Genomic DNA, 18,122 nt, shown 5'->3' on the forward strand with positions numbered 1-18,122 from the left:
AAAACATACATAAAAACATCGATCGAATTGATACTTCCTCCTTTTTGAAGTCGGTTAAAAATGATGTTAAATCAGATTTCATACAATTAGAAATTCATAATATTGTTAAAAAATGTGGCACCTCAAAATCCGAATAATTATTAATAATTAAAAAATAAAATATCGTTGAATCTTTGTGCGCAACACTTGTCAGTTGCTCGTTAGAGTGTGTATATAATGTTCTGTGGTCAGTTGTCACTGTGGCCTGTGCTTGTCATTTGCGAGTTGTTGATTTGATAATTATTGTTATTTGCTACTTGCGAGTTGCGAAGTTGTGAACTGTGAACTCGTTAGAGTAAAAAGATTCTTTGGTTGTGAACTTGTGAGTGCGAGATTGAAATTACGATTTATTTACTTTCTTATGCATTTGTTTATGAGAGTCTGTACTGAATACTTATTATTTCTTTTACTTGGTTTAAGGTTTATTGTATGTCAACAATAAGTAGGTAGCAATAATGTCGAAGATGAAATTAAATTTGATTGCCGCTGTATCTGAAAACTTGGGTATCGGTGACTGTGGTGCACTTCCTTGGCGATTAAAGTAAGATTTTGGATATTTTCCATCAATAGCTAGTTCTCTGAGTCATACCAATTGTAGTTAGATTATAAGTTACTATTTCCTACTTTCAAAAATGCCGGGTTATTGTTGCAGTTATGTACTCGTTTTTATTTGTAAACATTTTATTTTGTTCAAATTTAGAATATAACATATTTTTTAACTAAAATAAATTCAGTTCAGCAGTTCAATCTTTGATTTTCGCATACCAATTTGTTTTTAGTTTTAAAATTCAGATGTATGTATAAAGTATTTTCTTTGATTAACATGAGTGTTACACAATTAAATAAAATACTTTTTATAGGTTTAAAATGTGTGTAATTGTAACTGTGTAAAATCGTTTTTATGTTTTAAAGTTAAATTTTTATTATTATTTAATTTAACCCGACATTTTGTGACCTTTTCAGAGCAATGTTTTCATGTGGACAGGAAAATACAGTTACAATAACACAAGTTATAGTCCTTTAAAATCTATTTTATTTCAAATATGTATGTTTATTCAATGCTTTATAAGATCAAAAACACTCTTGTGAATCTGCTTGTGTTACTTGAGTGTATGGGCTGGGGTGAATACATTACATCAGGTGACCCTTATGCCAGCTTTGTTGACCTCCTAGTCATGCTGAAGATAATTTAGTCACTAATAAAGGTTTAATACCTTAAATCATCCAAATGTTTTGAGTTTTCTTTAGTGTTAATTCCACCAATATTTGTCTTTTAAACAATTCGACACGTGTTTCGCCCCTACACGAGGAATCCTCAGGACATGTAGACTCGCCAAAAGCTTTAGTCTCATGCAAATATTGATTTCCGCAAAGTAACACCTACTTCAATTAATTTACCTAAAATCATATAAAATAAGTGCAAATGAACAAAAACCATCTTGTTTATCTAAATATTGCTACGTAGATTTGGCGTTTTATCTATTAGAAGTTTGACCTTTTAATAAAACAGATTGATTGTAGATGAACTTAGTCTATGTTTTACTTATCCATTATTGTAAAACAAATATTAATCAATATTCTTCAATGTAATTTTTTATTTTACTTTAAATAACATTAAACAATATGTGCTGATGGGCTCGGAATGTTTATTAAAAGATGAATAAAACTATGATGTCTATTTTTCTATATTTAATTATGCTATTTTATAATTATCATTAATTACCTAAATAACAAATCTTCAGATTCCTTTTGTGCATTTTCCTAAAGTGGAATGTACCATTAACCTATTGCTCTTACAAGTGCATATTACTATTCTCAAGGTGACAAGTGCAATTGTAGTGCCATTCAGAATTTTTGGGTTTTTCAACAATCCTGAATGGCACTGCATTGTAATAGATAGCGTCTCAATATCAATGTATAAATATTGTCATAAAAGAAAAACTTTATAAAGCAGCATAAACATAGTATATATATTATTAAGTGTCAGTGGAGCTAAGGCTAGTGTTGTTGCCCCTCATCTGAAAGATTGAATCCCCTCCTACCATGTATTTTTTACTTTGCCATTACTCGGAATATTTCATGCCTGTGGACATTATTTTTTTATGAAAAATGAGGACAAACAGGCATATGGGTCACCTGGTGTACATTCTCATGTAACACCAGAAAAATCACAGGAGTGTTGCTGGCCCTTAAGGAGGGTGTACACACTTTTTTTGAAGGTACCCACGTATCACTTATCATCCTGGGAAACTCATTCAACAGCAAAGTAATCAAATGATTTTTCCCTTAACATATGAATGTGTAGATTACATCACCATATTTTATGCTCTGTTTATTTCTCAATAATAATATGATCTTTTTGATATTTATCAAAAATAATCAGAGGCTTAAAAAAAAAAACAGAAATGCCGACCATTTCTAAATGCATGGAATAGCTAATATATTTCACGGAATAGGCATACATATTTGTTATTTGGCCTATTTGTTTCCTGTGAAGGGCTTGTTAAAATGATTATCCTACTAATATTATAAATGTGAAAGTTTGTATGTCTGGATGTATGTTTGAACTTCTTTAACGCAAAATCTACTGAATAGATTTTGATGAAACTTTACAATAATATAGCTTACACACCAGAATAACAAAGAGGCTATAATTTATAAAACTATAGTGTGAATTATACAAAATATAAAAGAAGTGTGATTGTTACTACTGAATACAACTAGCGCCATCTCTTATCAACTAGCAAGCAAAAGATCAATACAATTTATATGGCAAAACAATGTTTGCCGGGTCAGCTAGTATGAATATAAAAAATAACTTAATATTACAGAAAGGAAATGGCATACTTCACATCGTTGACAACAGACACTAAGGATCCTTCAAAGAAGAATGCCGTAATCATGGGAAGAGTTTCTTGGGATTGTATTCCTGCCAAATTCAGACCGTTGAAAGATAGAGTGAATATTATATTGACACATAATGTGGATGCTATAAAAAAAAAGGTAAGTTAAATAAGATGATAAAGAAAGATACCAAGACAATGAACAGCTTCTCTTTCTATTGTTTAAGATACATAACTTTAGTCTATCTTTTGTCTTATTTATTATGGATCATATTTCTAGCAAGGTAGGCACTGTCGATCTAACTAATCTTAGTTGAGCTATGGAATCTGGAGATTGCTTACCATAATTATTTACAGCTGTTCCCAATATCCTATCTAAAGATAGAGATAAATTACTACCTTCTACTGTCAATAATCTGAAGCTGTCCCAATATACCCGATAAGTAATTCTTATCGCCCTATATTGAAACGTGTGAATTGAAATTTCCATACAAACTTCTATTGCTGGTAAGCTATATATCGTCCTATTGACAGACAGCGTGAACGGATAAGGTGAGTTACCATCGATAAGTTTATTGGGACAGAAAAGTCAACGATTGTTACGATATTTATCTCAAGTAAGAGATAGACTGAATATTGGGAACGGCCGTTAGTATCTAGATAAATTATACCCATAAAAATTTATGCAAAAATTAAAAAAAAGTAGGAAAAATTATATGAGTGTTGAATAGAAGTGTGTTTATAAAATAATGTAAGCTAATTAAACAGCTAATTATAAGGTAGTAAGGTAATAACTATAACAAGGTAGGCAATGCCTAATTGCCTATATGATATGCACCCTGGACCTCTTGAATCCATGTATCCCACCACACCCTCCATCTACAATTTCATTCTAGTCAACTGAATGTGTGGTGTTTGCTGGCATTGCAATTTCAAAAAACTATTTTATGTAATACTTCTTTAAGAGTGACTTGAGAGTAACTAAGATGTTTTTACTGGTAAAATTAATGATTTTAAAAAAATTGTTTCAGGTTACTTAATATTATAGATATATATATATAGATATAGAATAGACAATGAAATAATTAGTTAAATGAAATGGCAGAGTCCCGGGAACATTTGATTATTTTATGTATAAATAAGAATTTTGATAATAATATAATATAAATTACAGTAGTAGATAATAATATATAATAATAATAAAGCCTTTATTCAACCAAAAAGAATACAATTTCTAATATCTAACTTATATAAAATCGAGGTAGTCTTCATAGCATAGGCCTCCTCCAACCTTTTCCGCTCCTTTCTGTCTTTGGCAACCTGGCTCCAGGTCTTCCAAATTTGTTCATCTCGTCCTCCCATCGTTGGCGGAGTCTTCCCCTATTTCTTATGCCATTCCTTAACTCCATTGTTCCATTCATTCTGTGACCTTTTTGTTCCACTTCTCCTTTCCTCTTCTCATATGCCCAGCCCATTTCCATTTCAGTTTCCTGATATTTGTTCCTATGTTTTGAATCCTTGAGCGTTTCCTCTTATCTTCTTACCTGCCCTGGTCTTTTTTCTTGATCCCCATCATGCTTCATCATCATACAGTATTTATATCATCAGCCGGAAGACGTCCACTGCTGGACAAAGGCCTCCCCCAAAGATTTCCACGATGATCGGTCCTGCGGTTCATTCCACGTATCCCGGCGATCTTGACCAAATCGTCGATCTTGTGGGGGGCCTACCAACACTGCATCTTCTGGTATTTATATATCTGTTAATAACTCCTAAAGTTAATTATTTTTAAGTTAGATAAGATATATTCTCACTAAAGTTCAACCTTTTCCGAAGTGGTGGTAAATGTAATAGGAAAAAAAACTTTTTACGAACGATGCGGGACTCGAACCCGCACCTCTTACCAACTGAGCCAACTGTCTCAGTGACGCAACGTTCGTAAATCTTGGTACTTATGTGTTGTACAACCCTCAGGTTGTAGCTCAATCCCACATGTGAGGGATATCACTTAAAAATATCAAATTGTTTAGATTTGCAAGAACGACATCTCAAGTCAATTTCCTAATATGCAATTATTGGGGTTGAGCAGGTTATCAACTGTAAAGTAGATCCTGTAGATGGAGCCACAACCTGAAACCTAAATAAAAAAAACTTTAATACACTAAATAAGAGAACTTTAGACATTCATCTGTCATAGTGTCATTTCCTTTATTTCACCTTTTATCCGATTATATAAATAGAGAATGGAAAATAGACTGCATAAACAAATAATGATAGAACATATATTTAAAATAAGCTTGCGCGAAACATGTGCGAAAGAGAAGAATATAAAGTCAAATCAAAAATATTTTATTTCGTAGGTAAATTGCATTACACTTGAAATATGTCATATTTTATACAGCCCGTTCGCAAGGCAGATTTCCGTAGAGAAGAACGAGCAAGAAACTCTAAGGTTTATCTTTTCAAAACAGAATGGTATTAATTTCAGTTAAATTTACAAATTATTTCACTTACAATAATTGCAAAGTGATGCATCTCTAACGGATATACAGCAAGACAAGGAAGGCGAATCGGTTGTTACTGTAACCGTTTTTATTGAGAAGTCGTAAACAGTCAGCTTCCCTAGATATTATCTACTTAGTATTTTGAATATTAAACTGGCTAACGTACTCATTGACAAATCTAAGTTGGTCGCGCATTACCGCTCTGTCTGGTCGTCTAATATATTTGGCTACATTGGCACATAAAAAAAATTTGCATTGAAAGTGCTGCCACCTATTCTATTGGGTACGCTGCAACTTCACCACGATGGCAATAATTTAACGTACATGATAGATGGAGCTAGTGATAGCAAAAAACTCAACTTACTTATTAAAACAAGACTTGACTATCGTGTTGTAATCATTGAATGCCTCTCCTTATCTAAATATGACTGCTGAACTTAATAAACGAATAAAAAATTCCACCCACACCAAAACATCAGTATGCAGCCATTATTCATTATTCATTAGCGCCATCTAGGACGGTACGCTAAGAGCGTAAAAATAACGCAGCGCCATCTCTTGGCCTGGGTACACTGATTTTACAAAATAAAAACATTAGTTGCACATCCATCTCTAGTAAATAGTGTATATCTATGGTATATTCTAAGTCTGTGGGAAAATATTATGTACTTATGACTATGATACGATCGACAACCGACCGTATATCTACGTCGAGTAGGTATTCTTTTGCATGCGATGGAATTAAATTACCAAAAAGTATATCTGCATTATCAATAAATAAATTTAAATGTTTTATTAAACGCAGACTTATATCGAAGGCTTATTACAGTATTGAAGATTACGTAAACGATTATTTAATATAGAATTGAATAAAATTATAGTTGTTTTTTTTTATGGTTCATTGTTTTACTGTATTGCATTATTTTAAAAATATGTATATGTTTAAACTTTTGTGTAATTAATATGTATGTATCTGAATTATTTTTTTTTGTGATTGACGTTGACGAGCAATCTTTTGATTTTATGTCAATAAAATATTTTTGACTTTGACTTTGTTCCGCGCACCTGTACCACAATACTGTGATAGAACAGTACTTTAACTTCATACTAGAGCGCCCGAATCGACGAGCGTGCGATCGCACGCACACATACTCACGATTTATAGGGCCGCTAAGCAATCTGTTTTTTTAATTTAAAATAAGGGATGAGATGAGCAGGACGTTCAGCCGATGATAATTGATACCCCCTTCCCATATCATTGAAGTGCTCAGTATTCTTGAAAAACCCCAAAAATTCTGAGCGTCATCTTGAGTAACACACACCTGCCTCAGTCCTAACTCTTAAGTTGACTACCAATAGATAAGTACCAGTAAATCGTAGTGTGCTTAAACTAATCTATCAATGCATTATGTGTTAACCGCAACCGCGAACTGAGTACGATTTGAATTGAATCTTATTACCGTGCTACTAAAGTAACTATTTCTGGTGGCAGTACTACACCGGATAATTAATGATATAAGTGCATGACGTTACTGTTATATATTATTAACATTCCAGATATCAAATGAACAGAATGTGGAAGTTGCAGGCAGCCTCGATGATGCACTGAAGATGATAGAGGCACGTTATGATATAGAGACGACATGGGTCATTGGAGGATCGCATATTTATAAGGTATATACTTAATGAACAAGAGCTATGACGACCCATATAGCTGAATGGTTAGTTAGCCTGACTACTAAGCTAGAGGTCCCGGGCTCGAATCCCGGTAGGTGCAATCATTTATGGATGTTTATATGTATTTATGTATGTTTAAGTAAGTATATTGTATTAAATATTTTATCATTGGCTTGTACCCATAGTACAGGCTATGTCTAGTTTGGGGCAAGATAATTTGTGTAAAAAGTGTGTCAATATTATTATTATTATGATATATAACGAGGATATAGCAAGGATTTAGGCATAACGGAATTTATATTATGGTTGCTTCTCTGAAGGCTTTTTTACGTACCTAAGTGTAAATTAATGTGGAACTAAAGATAGCCGGTGGGGCAGTAAAGTCCTCACATGGCAACCACGTAACGGAAGACGTAATGTTAGTAGGCCCCGCACATGATGGACTGATGATCTGGTCAAGATCCGGATGATAGCGCAGAAACTACTGTCGTGGAGATCTTGGGGAGAGGCCTTTGTCCAGCAGAGGACGTCTTCCGGCTGATGATTATGATGAAGTGTAGAATTCGTTTATGTCGTTATTCTGTTACACATAGTATTGATTTAAATTTTGCATAGAACATTTTAAGCAAAATTCCTCAGTTTAACTCTTAGCTTAGTATAAAGAGAACAAGTTCTTAACTTTGTTTTTGTGACATAAGTACCTGGCCATAAATATTGTTAAGTACAACTTAAAAACATCAAATATTACTTTTTTAATACATATTTGGCAAGTGTTTATGTTACAAAGTATATATTAGCCGTTTATTGTATCAAAACAGAATTCGTTTACAATACTTTTTGATGGATACGGACAAGCTTCTTCAACTGTTCAATCGTTGTTTATGTTAATAATAGCGGCCGTATTTCATCACTTATTTTGGACTTGCTTGAAATTTTATCAAACACGTCTACACAAAATTAGTACAAGCCGGTCAACCTAACTCGAGACCAGGGAGCCTACTCCTAAAATCGATATTCGCTAAATCGTGGCATTAGTCGTGTCGAATCCTACTCGTAGTTACATCGTAACCAATGTCGAAACGATGATTGAACGAACGACACATTATTCGATATTATCGGTCCTAACCCTACTCTTAGTTGAAAATGTCAGAGACGAATATTCGAATTTCACAAATAATCAAACGTCACTTTTACGATAATCTCAACGACACCTTCTAGGCTGTCGATGCTAGTATCGATTCAATTTGTATAGATATATTTACCATACTATATACATACTTAATAAATATTATTGAAATAATTATATGTGATTTACTATTCAACAAGATTTTTTTACGACTAAGTTATTTAAGTAATTTTGTTGATCGTTTATGCGTAGAAATAATGCAAATGGCCGCCTGAGAAATAGGAAGTCGACGTGACGGGTTGAGTTACTTTTTTTTACATTTTATTATCCGCAAGTTTTGCATTATTTATTCAATTCTAAATGGTAATATTAAATTCATTGCATATTTTTTTAACATTTACATTATGTGTAAATGATACCAAATTGTTGGTGCAGTCTGGCATGGTCCTTAGCGCCTAAACTATGTTTTGACTTTTGACACTTAACAGCGACATAGCACAGTTAATGTTTAGGTTTGAACATATTTCATTCACACTAACATCGTAAAAAAATCAAAATATTAGTCTATGGTAACGATAAACGATAAGGAATTCGAACATTTGTTAGAGTAGGATAGTTGCGATATATTCGGAGTATTATCGTATCGTTCCGAATGTATCGTTGTCGATTTTGATTCTCCGGTCAGCACATTAGCACACTGAACACCCGTAAATTATTATTCATTATTATACCGTAAAGCTTAACAACAGAGCATAACAAAATTAATAATAATTACTAAATGTTTTAGTTGTACTGAATATAATAAAATAAAATTTAAATAGTTTGCGACTGTTGCAGGTTAGGTGAAATGAAATATTAATTTTTAAGGACCTCTCTGTTTTCTACAATAATGGTCTCAATAGCTTTTGCCCTATAGTGCATGGTTTCCGACATATCAGCCAAAATCTTTTTTCAAGTGCTCCACCTGGATCTGCCTCAAAAAAAATTTAGTGCGAGGATTAATTCTATTTTTACTGGCTACTTGCTTATAACCGCTTTTTTTGAGTTTTTCTTGCTGACAGTACTTCCTACAACAGTCATTCGAGCCATGTCCGGAGTTAAGTTGACGGACTTATAAGTGCCTCGTTTATGGGCAGTATATTCGCTTTTACAACAATGTTCCCAGTAATATTCAGTACCTATCAATATGCAACTAAATATCATTAAGAAAATTATCTGTAAAGAAAAGTATTACAAAATATTTTGATTATTTGGATCAAACAGCTTTGGCATCAAAACCTTCAATTAGCTGATTATTTAACAAAGCCTTTAGATCAAAGCTTCTCTACTTCAGTTAGCTTAAAATGAGTCGTGTAATTTAAATATAAAAGTAAAATACATTGTTTAATTATAATTTTAAAAGTAATTATAATTTAGTATCTTCATTAAAGACATTTAAAAATGCTATTTTTGTGGTTTATTTACATAATAAACATTTTGATTTTTGCACATTAAATTGAAAAATGTCACCCGCACCACATTGATGTCTGGAACTCCACTAGCACGCGATTCGCAAGAAATTTCCTTGTGGAAGCGCGGTCGAAGCACAACTGAACGAAAACTCTGCCTTATTAGGCAGTAGGCAGAGTTAAACGCGTAGGCAGAGTTTTGCTTCGGACAAGTTTTGGACGTGATTGTGTGTGTAGTTGTTTATTTTACGTAAATGCAAAAAGGGGTATATTTCACCGGTTTATTTGACATGTTCCTCACATTGCAATAGCAATGAGCACTGTCGTATGGGGCTTCGTAATAGTGAAGCCCCATACGATAGTCTATGGGTTGTAAGTATTGTCTCACTCTATTGCTTATATCCGTTTTTTTATGACAATAACTACTGCAACGTCCGATTAATGACAGCTGGCAGGTAGCGGAACGTCCGATGACGCGATTAAGATTATCCGACGGCGAGCGCGAGATTCATGATTATTAAAAGCGATATAATTACCTAACGACTCCACCTATGGCTATATAAAAAATACATTCAAGTAGTTAAAAGTATAGAAAATCAACGTGTAAAATCATAAATTATGTTTTTGAACCCAAGTTATATATAAATAAAAGGTTAAAGCTCGAGATTATAGGTAGAAATGTGATAACATTTTCATTATATTTAGTTTTTATGTAAAATATTAGCGCACACATTAATAAAACTTGATTATTATTGAAATAGACTATATAACCTATTTTTTGATATTAATATGTCATTACTTCGACTTACGGGATTGTTGCATTAAACTAAAATAAAGCACCCATTCTTAGTATATACCTACAATTTATCTGCGGAATGCACAAGTAAAACGTGAAATACTTGGTTGTCTCAATACATCCAGATTGTTGAATATTATAAACATTATATTTATGATATTTTGTCCCTATTACAAGCAATGATTTACTGTTAATTTATTGGATTACAATAAAAATTTGATATTTAAACCAAATCGATAAAGTAGTATCGATCATACTGTTATAACTTGTCGATTTAATGTCGTAAGAAGAATTTTAAATGTAATTTGTAGATAAAATCGGAAACTAGATATCATGAGGATTAATTTCATATATAAAACAAATATAATACGTAATTAAAATATTACACTTACATGATAAACAAAACAATAACAAAACACTTGACACTACAAAAATAAACAAATGACAATTCCCCCCGCAAAGCGATTTTCAATTAATTATTTCTTTTAATTTTTGCTCGGATACTTGATATTTAAAGATAAGCCTATTACAATTACTTACCATAGAGTCTTAAAAATCGTATTTGACAAGCTAATTCACTCATACTACAGATTATAACACAAAATAAATACGCAAGTCGACTGGGCCACTCTGGTTGCCTGGACGTTTGACTGTCTAAAGAAAAAAGCCGCTCTAGTTGCCCGGACGTTTCAGTAGTTAAGGAACGAAACGAGTAGGACGTTCAGCTGATGGTAATTGATACGCCAAAAACCCAAAAATTCTGAGCGGCACTACAAATGCGCTTGTCACCTTGAGACAAGATGTTAAGTTTCATTTGCCAAGTAATTTAGCTAGGTACGGCGCCCTTCAGACCGAAACACAATAATGCTTACACATTAGGTACTGCTTCACGGCAGAAAAAGGCGCCGTTGAGGTACCCATAATCTAGCCGGCATCATGTGCAAAGGAGCCTACCACTGGTAATTGCTCTAGTCCAATCTTACGACACCCTTGGGCCTGGGACTTCCCTATTCTTTTTATTGCCCCGGGGAAGCACAGGGTGAAACTAATTGCTTTAAATGCAAACCTGTCCTTGACTATCATTAAAATGACGAATATATTCATTATATGTATATTTCGGTAATGTTATCACTGTAATAAACGTAGTTACTCTAGCGTGAACTGACATGGCACTTCCGTCGGTATTATATAAATGTATTGAACATTTTTATTTGTTCAAGGAATACGCAATACCAGAGATGAGATTTGGGAGCTTTTGAGGTTTTTTGATCTGAGTTGAAGGTCGTTAAGTCCTCCCGGTTCGGGAATACAACAGTCTGCTGCAATTGGCATTTTGACGTGACGTAAGGTGGTGGGATTGGGGGTATTAAATGAACACCTGGTCGTTATCCAGTAACCGGTGGAGTAATGTCGGCTTAAATATTGACCTTTAAGAGAGTGGCATAAAGTTTTCTCACTTCTCATTCATCATAGATAAACTTTCAAGGATTGTAATTAGCACAAAAAGTTGAAATACAGAAATGTAATTTTGGTACGAAATGAAAAAAATCGATTTCGACCCACCGCACTGTTGATAAATACAAATTTATTTATAAATTGCGTAGTGTTCGTGTTTTTTTTTTTTGCTTTTCCAGGTTTATAAAACATAAGTATAAATTCTCAAAAAAGGGATCAAACATAATGCCTATATCAAAAGAAATATTGAGACCAAAACTCCTTACTTCTATATATACAGTAAACTAGGCAGTTTTCTAAGGTAAACACGCTTAGAACCATAAAAAACACTAAGCACCTTAAAAGCAAATGTTGTCGAATAGTCGGTTAGACTCGTTTCACTGTGCGCCCGGTTCGATCCTCGCCCGCCACGTATCTTTGTATTTTCTGGTTTACGTTCATTAGACGCTTTATCGCTCATCCAACCTACTCGTGGTCACTTGGAAGAGAAGAAAAAGTCTAAAAAGCTTGGTGTACTCAGTAAGGCGAGACAGTACTTCACTACAAGCCACCGCCTATAACTGTAAGGTGCAAATTCGACCTCACATAGAGTATTGGTGCGATTTAATGATCTGTTTAAATGTAGTTGTCCATTTCATGAAATGCAACCACTTCATGAAATTCTAAATTTTAAAGTAATTTAAGGTTAGATTATTAATTACCACATACCAATAGGACGTTGCAATTGAATATTAACGAATATAGCTGTATGGGCTCGAACCCTTTGCCTGTCTCATAATGGACGAAGAAACCAAAAACCAGATGGTACAGAAACATGACGCCATAACTAACGTAACGGACTTCCGGTTCCGTTGCGGCAAGAAGTTTTACTTCAAAAATATAAAACAATGTTAAAAAATAATTGATGAATGTATGAAGGAACGCACATAAGAATGAAGTATAGATGTTGCACAATGTTACTCATATATCTCTAGGCAAACATAACCTCACGCCTACACTGTCATTGATAACCGATATTCAATATATTGTAATAATTGTTACTGTCTTGTTCTGTACAAAATCTGACTTAATATTTACGTTTTCTTAACTATTGTTCATTACCCGACTTTTTTATGGATATTTTTGTGGAGCCAAATAAAACTTTGTTTTATAAATGACCCTAATGTTCTTTATCCACCAAATATAATATATATAACTCTGTTCTGTTTCAGCTTGGGTTAGAACATCCGAATTGCCACCGAGTATATTTAACAGAAATAAAACGCACCTTTACATGTGATACCTTCTTCCCAGTTATGGACAAATCTAAATTCAAATGTGTGGATGTTGATGGTGTGTCCAGCGAAAAGCAAGTAGAAAATGGTATTGAATATTACTTCAAAGTTTATGAAAAATTACCTAATGTAGAAGAAAAAAGAAAAGTTGTTGAAAGCACAAATGAAAAGGACAAAACAAAGTGCTGTTGAAAAACCGAATTAATGTGAAGGAATATGAAAAAATAATGTTATATATTTAAATGTTCTTTGTAATATTAAATATTTAAGAAATATTATTACTTATTTTAGTATCTTACACAATAACAAATGTTTGTTTTTGAAAAGGATTTAAAGTCTTGATACCAATGATTATTACTTAAAGGAGAGAAAACATATTTTTATTAATTCATACGATGGTACTTAATCATCGCAGCCCATTCGTTGAAGACTGATAGCAAGAGTTAGGCTTTTCAAATTCAAATATTTTTATTCAAAATAAGATGTTACATCTCTTATTGAAAGTCAAAAACTACCACCTATTCCAAAACCGGAGAAGAACGGGCGCAACAAACTCCGGGGCCTTTTTTTTTCATCAAAAAATATGGTTACAAAGTAATATTGTACAATTAAACTTATTATTTAAGAACCTGAGGGCGGTCGCTCCACTCCCAATCTGTGGTATCATTAAGAAAGTCATTTATGTTATAGTACCCTTTACCGCACAAAGGTTTCTTAACAATTCTTTTTAATAACGTAATACTTTTGTTTTGAACATTTTCTGGGATCTTGTTGTAAAAGCATACATCGCCCCGCAAAATACTTACTAACTCGACTAAGCCGAGTAGTAGGCATTATAAGTTTGCCTGTTCCTGGTGCTAACATTATGGTTATGACAGTTTCTAGCAAATTCACTTATGTGCCTATGAACATACATTAACATTATCAAGATTACATTGAGAAGCAACAGTCAAGATGTTTATTTCTTTGAATTTTGCTTCGTTTTCTTCCTATTAAACAATAGGTTATTAGCGCTAAACCAGTACACGATGTCAGATAGAATATCGTTCACTTCGTCATACATAGCTTGGTTTCTTTTCACTTTGAAAATCAGTGAAGTGTTGTCCGCAAACAATACTACCTTATGTTTTTTCTCTATAAGATTAGGAAGATCATTTAAATAGATAAGGAAGAGGAACAGTCCAAGAATAGACCCTTGTGGTATCCCCATACTGAGAGGAGTCCCAGGAGATCTCCTGCCATTCATGTCAACCTTCTTAATTCTATTGTTTAGATATGAAGTCAGATGATCGGGCGCAGTTACTTTGAGGCTATAGTGAGTTTGTTACTTTTAAATTACCTACCCATGTAATCGTGACTTCGAAACGGAACTGAATAATTTTGGTTGTAAAAGCCAATAAAAAAATTTATACGCAATTATTTAAATTGGAAACATATTTATTACCCAGATATTTAACTTCCGGAGTTTCTCTTTGACCCATTTGTTGCCACGTCTTTTTATAAGTTGATCTTCTTTGGGTCGATGACACAAAAGTTTACTCATTTTGTATTTAAAAAAAAGAGTGTGTGTACTTATGTACACGCGTTAGAAGTTATACTTCATTGGCGTATGGAAAAATAAATCAAATTTAAACAAATAGTTAAGATCAAAGATAGTACATACTCAGCATTTAAGGTTAATATAAACAAGTATAGAATTTTTTTTTATACATAAATTTTGTTAATATACCAGAAATACAACAAATCGAAAAAAAAAAATATTTTAGATAATATTTTTTAATTGACGATGTAAATAAATTATGCATACCGACACTTAACTTCAAATCTATAAATGCACTCAAAACAGTTTATTCAAATCAGTTTTATCACTAATATTCAATATATATAGATGTACTAATAAATTATTAGTAAATACTATCACCGTCGTATATGAAATTGATTTAATAAAAACACCAAAATAATATTTATTCATTCACACTGTTTAATTGTTCCTACTGTTACGAAACACGTGTTCTAAATATAAAAATACTAGAATATACAACTTGCACATAGTTATCGATTTTCATGCCACCTAGAACTAACTTCAAGATGTAGAATTCAGGTGTCGGTGTGCGCGCGCATCGTAAAAATTCACTCTCATCATTTTTCTCCATCGCGCCAAAAGAAGTATAACTTCAACAATTGATAAATATACAAAAGAAACACAATGCATGTGGTGCGTGGGTGAGTACAATGTGAAATAAAGTTTTTTGGAAGATCATACGACGCGATCACATTTGGCAATATAAAGCGGGCTTTAGGCATGACTGGGAAACAAGGACAAAGCTATTTTTTTAGGTTGTAGGATAGTGATACTCAAATAAATTTTAGTCAGTTTTTTATTTAAAAAAAAACATTTATTCACAGAAAATATTTGTCTTAAAGGAGGATGTTCTACAGAAGACAGCACAAAAATAAAATAGAAGTTACGTATTCTATAGCTATATAACTAAATTTGACAAAATAATGATATTTAATACACATTTGCTAAAATATGGACCTGGCATCAATGACGTAACTGCACAGCATGGGTACGGTACGGTGTGCAAAAAAAGCACCATGAGGAATACTTTAAGGAAACTTAAATTTTTTATGTGTTTAAATTTCATATTGAAATAAAAACACTGGACATGGCAGTATTTAGACGTATGGCGTGTTGTAAATCTTTCAAGATGAGATTTATTAAAATATCTACAAAAAGTATCTTTAGTAATCTACGGTTCATCATTAGTATCATCTTGTATCTGGATAGTCTTTCCTCTCATTTTTGCGGAACACAAAAGAAAGATCCAACTCAACAAAATTGGTAGTAGTATAAGTAGGAAAATATCTAACAACGACTGCCTAAAACAGTGCAATAACAAAAACTGAATAAAATAGTCCAATACCGAAACAATTATAATAAAACAATCTACAACAATACAAGGAAAACCTTAACAGTAGACGAGAGTGGATACATTCCAGCAAGGTCTATTCTTTTAGTAAACGAGTCAAACTTACATCTTAATACAATAAATACAGTAAAATCTTGATTCAAATTCCCATCAAAAGCACGTATAAAAACTGACAATCTATTCATAATATGCGACATTTATTTTAATACCTAAGTACATACTCTAACAGTGCTGTAATATTAGACATAAACTCTAAATTGAAGAATATTAAAAGACGGCAAGATATAATGGAACGCACTGTTAAAAATAATCCGTTATAAATAAATAAATAAAACAGGGGTGCGTTGCTGGTACGGTATGGATGAAATAAAGGAATGCTTAACTATATATATATACGCATTGGAATAGAAATGCATACATTTCAATATGTAGGTACATATAATATATTGATAGTAAATATTTTATATTGAACAATTGCTATTAGACTGCTACTAACTTAAATTATTGTACTAAGTAATAATAGTACCTAGATATGTATATTTTGTGAACAAACTATGGCCACAATGTAATGTTAAATATAAAATTGCCACACGTTTTTCTTGTCTAAAAGTTCTTAAATGCATTTATAACAGCACGTTATTAATAAATTTTATCCAATACAGTTTTGACCAAAAATAGTAGCTTTTGGTAGATTGTGTAATAAACGAAGCTTTTAAAGGGTAACCCTGAAATTTGTTCGACTTCGGTAGGCTCGGTAAGCCAATTCGATTTATCTGTGGTCGTTGGCTGACTGCCGCCGGACGTCAGTCAAAAATGTTGGAAAGTGTGTCAAATCAATTTTATTTCATATTATAAATTATTATTAAATCATATAAATAAATATACTTGGTTATAAAGTAGTTTGTTTAAGTGCTAATTGATCTTTTATTTTGTGAGCACGAGTTATTACAAACACAGTTAAAACAGTATTTGTTTGGTAAGTTGATTATTTTCTAAAATATAATTCACGTAATATTTTTGAAAATATTACTTAACTATTACAATATTTAGTTATTATATAAAATATGATATACCATAATATGTGATGTTAATAAGGAAAAATACACCTATTTATAAATTCTAAATGAAAAAGTTAAATAATTTCACTTTGCGTGTCTATCAGGGATTAATTATAATTTATGAAGATGTGTTACTGCTATTTGCTAAAAAAAATAGTTTACGATGCAATGTAAAACTTCCGGAATGAGAGTGAAAATTTAAAAAAAGAAAGCTTACTTTTATTCTACTCTCTCCACCTGACCTTGATGTATTGGCCCAGATTTTAATGAAGATGAAACCTTTCATAATATTGCTTTATAACCTTTTTTTTTTCAATTAAATTTGTTTTCTAAATTAAACAACTGTTTATCAAGTTATGGTCTGTCTCTTAATATTTTAATTATTATAAAATCATAAGCAGTTTCTGTCTACTTCAAATATATTTCAAAAAACTATTAACTAATTAACCAATAATTTTTAATTTGCTAAGGCCAAAATTTTCTTTAAATTTGTGTGTGTTTGTGCACTCTAATCATAGAATTCCCCAAAATCTAGGCAGAAAAAGTCGCAGGCACACAGGTCAGGTCAGGCTTATGTATCAATAAAGATAGCTTAACATACTTACACATAATATATAAAATAATCATCAATAGCTCGCTAACAAACAATAATAATCATATGCTAATATTTGCATGGCATTTATTTTTCTCAAAATTGATTCCTTTAGAATTCTTTTTGATGTCATTTCTAATAACTACTAGATACTAATACCGCTACGGAAACAAATGGTGCTCTGAGAGAGAATAAGCTGTGCAAGAAACTCTCCCAGCATTCTTTTTTGCGCTCTTTTCAATAAAAATATACAATATTGTACAGTCATTTCTATCTCTATAAAATAATCACAATCTAGTCCCAGGCTGTCCGATCATTTAGATATTCAGCAGTGGAGTAATAGGATTTACTACAGAGCCATTTATTTATAGATAATG

At 32.4% G+C, this 18,122-nt stretch overlaps 2 protein-coding genes across 2 annotated transcripts in view; both read left to right on the forward strand.

The window, feature by feature from the left end:
- Positions 1-221: 221 nt before the first annotated feature.
- LOC126975395 (dihydrofolate reductase-like) lies at positions 222-13,440 on the forward strand. Its single transcript, XM_050823286.1, has 5 exons — positions 222-361; positions 460-580; positions 2,871-3,042; positions 6,944-7,060; positions 13,100-13,440. The coding sequence occupies exons 2-5, from the start codon at positions 495-497 to the stop codon at positions 13,352-13,354; spliced, it is 630 nt and encodes a 209-aa protein (XP_050679243.1). The 5' UTR covers positions 222-361; positions 460-494; the 3' UTR covers positions 13,355-13,440.
- Positions 13,441-16,885: 3,445 nt separating this feature from the next.
- LOC126975379 (3-hydroxy-3-methylglutaryl-coenzyme A reductase) overlaps positions 16,886-18,122 on the forward strand; it is a 48,442-nt gene continuing 47,205 nt past the window's right edge. Inside the window, exon 1 of the mRNA XM_050823251.1 lies at positions 16,886-17,071. The gene's annotated coding sequence lies outside the window, so the exon portion shown is untranslated. The remainder of the gene's footprint in view (positions 17,072-18,122) is intronic.

This window comes from Leptidea sinapis, chromosome 35 (assembly GCF_905404315.1).
Source record: "Leptidea sinapis chromosome 35, ilLepSina1.1, whole genome shotgun sequence".
In the NCBI taxonomy this organism is placed as follows: domain Eukaryota; kingdom Metazoa; phylum Arthropoda; class Insecta; order Lepidoptera; family Pieridae; genus Leptidea; species Leptidea sinapis.

Excerpts from the sequence above, each read along its gene's own strand:
- LOC126975395 (XM_050823286.1), top strand. The coding sequence starts at position 495 with ATGTCGAAGATGAAATTAAATTTGATTGCCGCTGTATCTGAAAACTTG. Across the intron at positions 581-2,870 it reads GCACTTCCTTGGCGATTAAA|AAAGGAAATGGCATACTTCA; the intron begins GTAAGATTTTGG and ends TTAATATTACAG. Across the intron at positions 3,043-6,943 it reads TGGATGCTATAAAAAAAAAG|ATATCAAATGAACAGAATGT; the intron begins GTAAGTTAAATA and ends TTAACATTCCAG.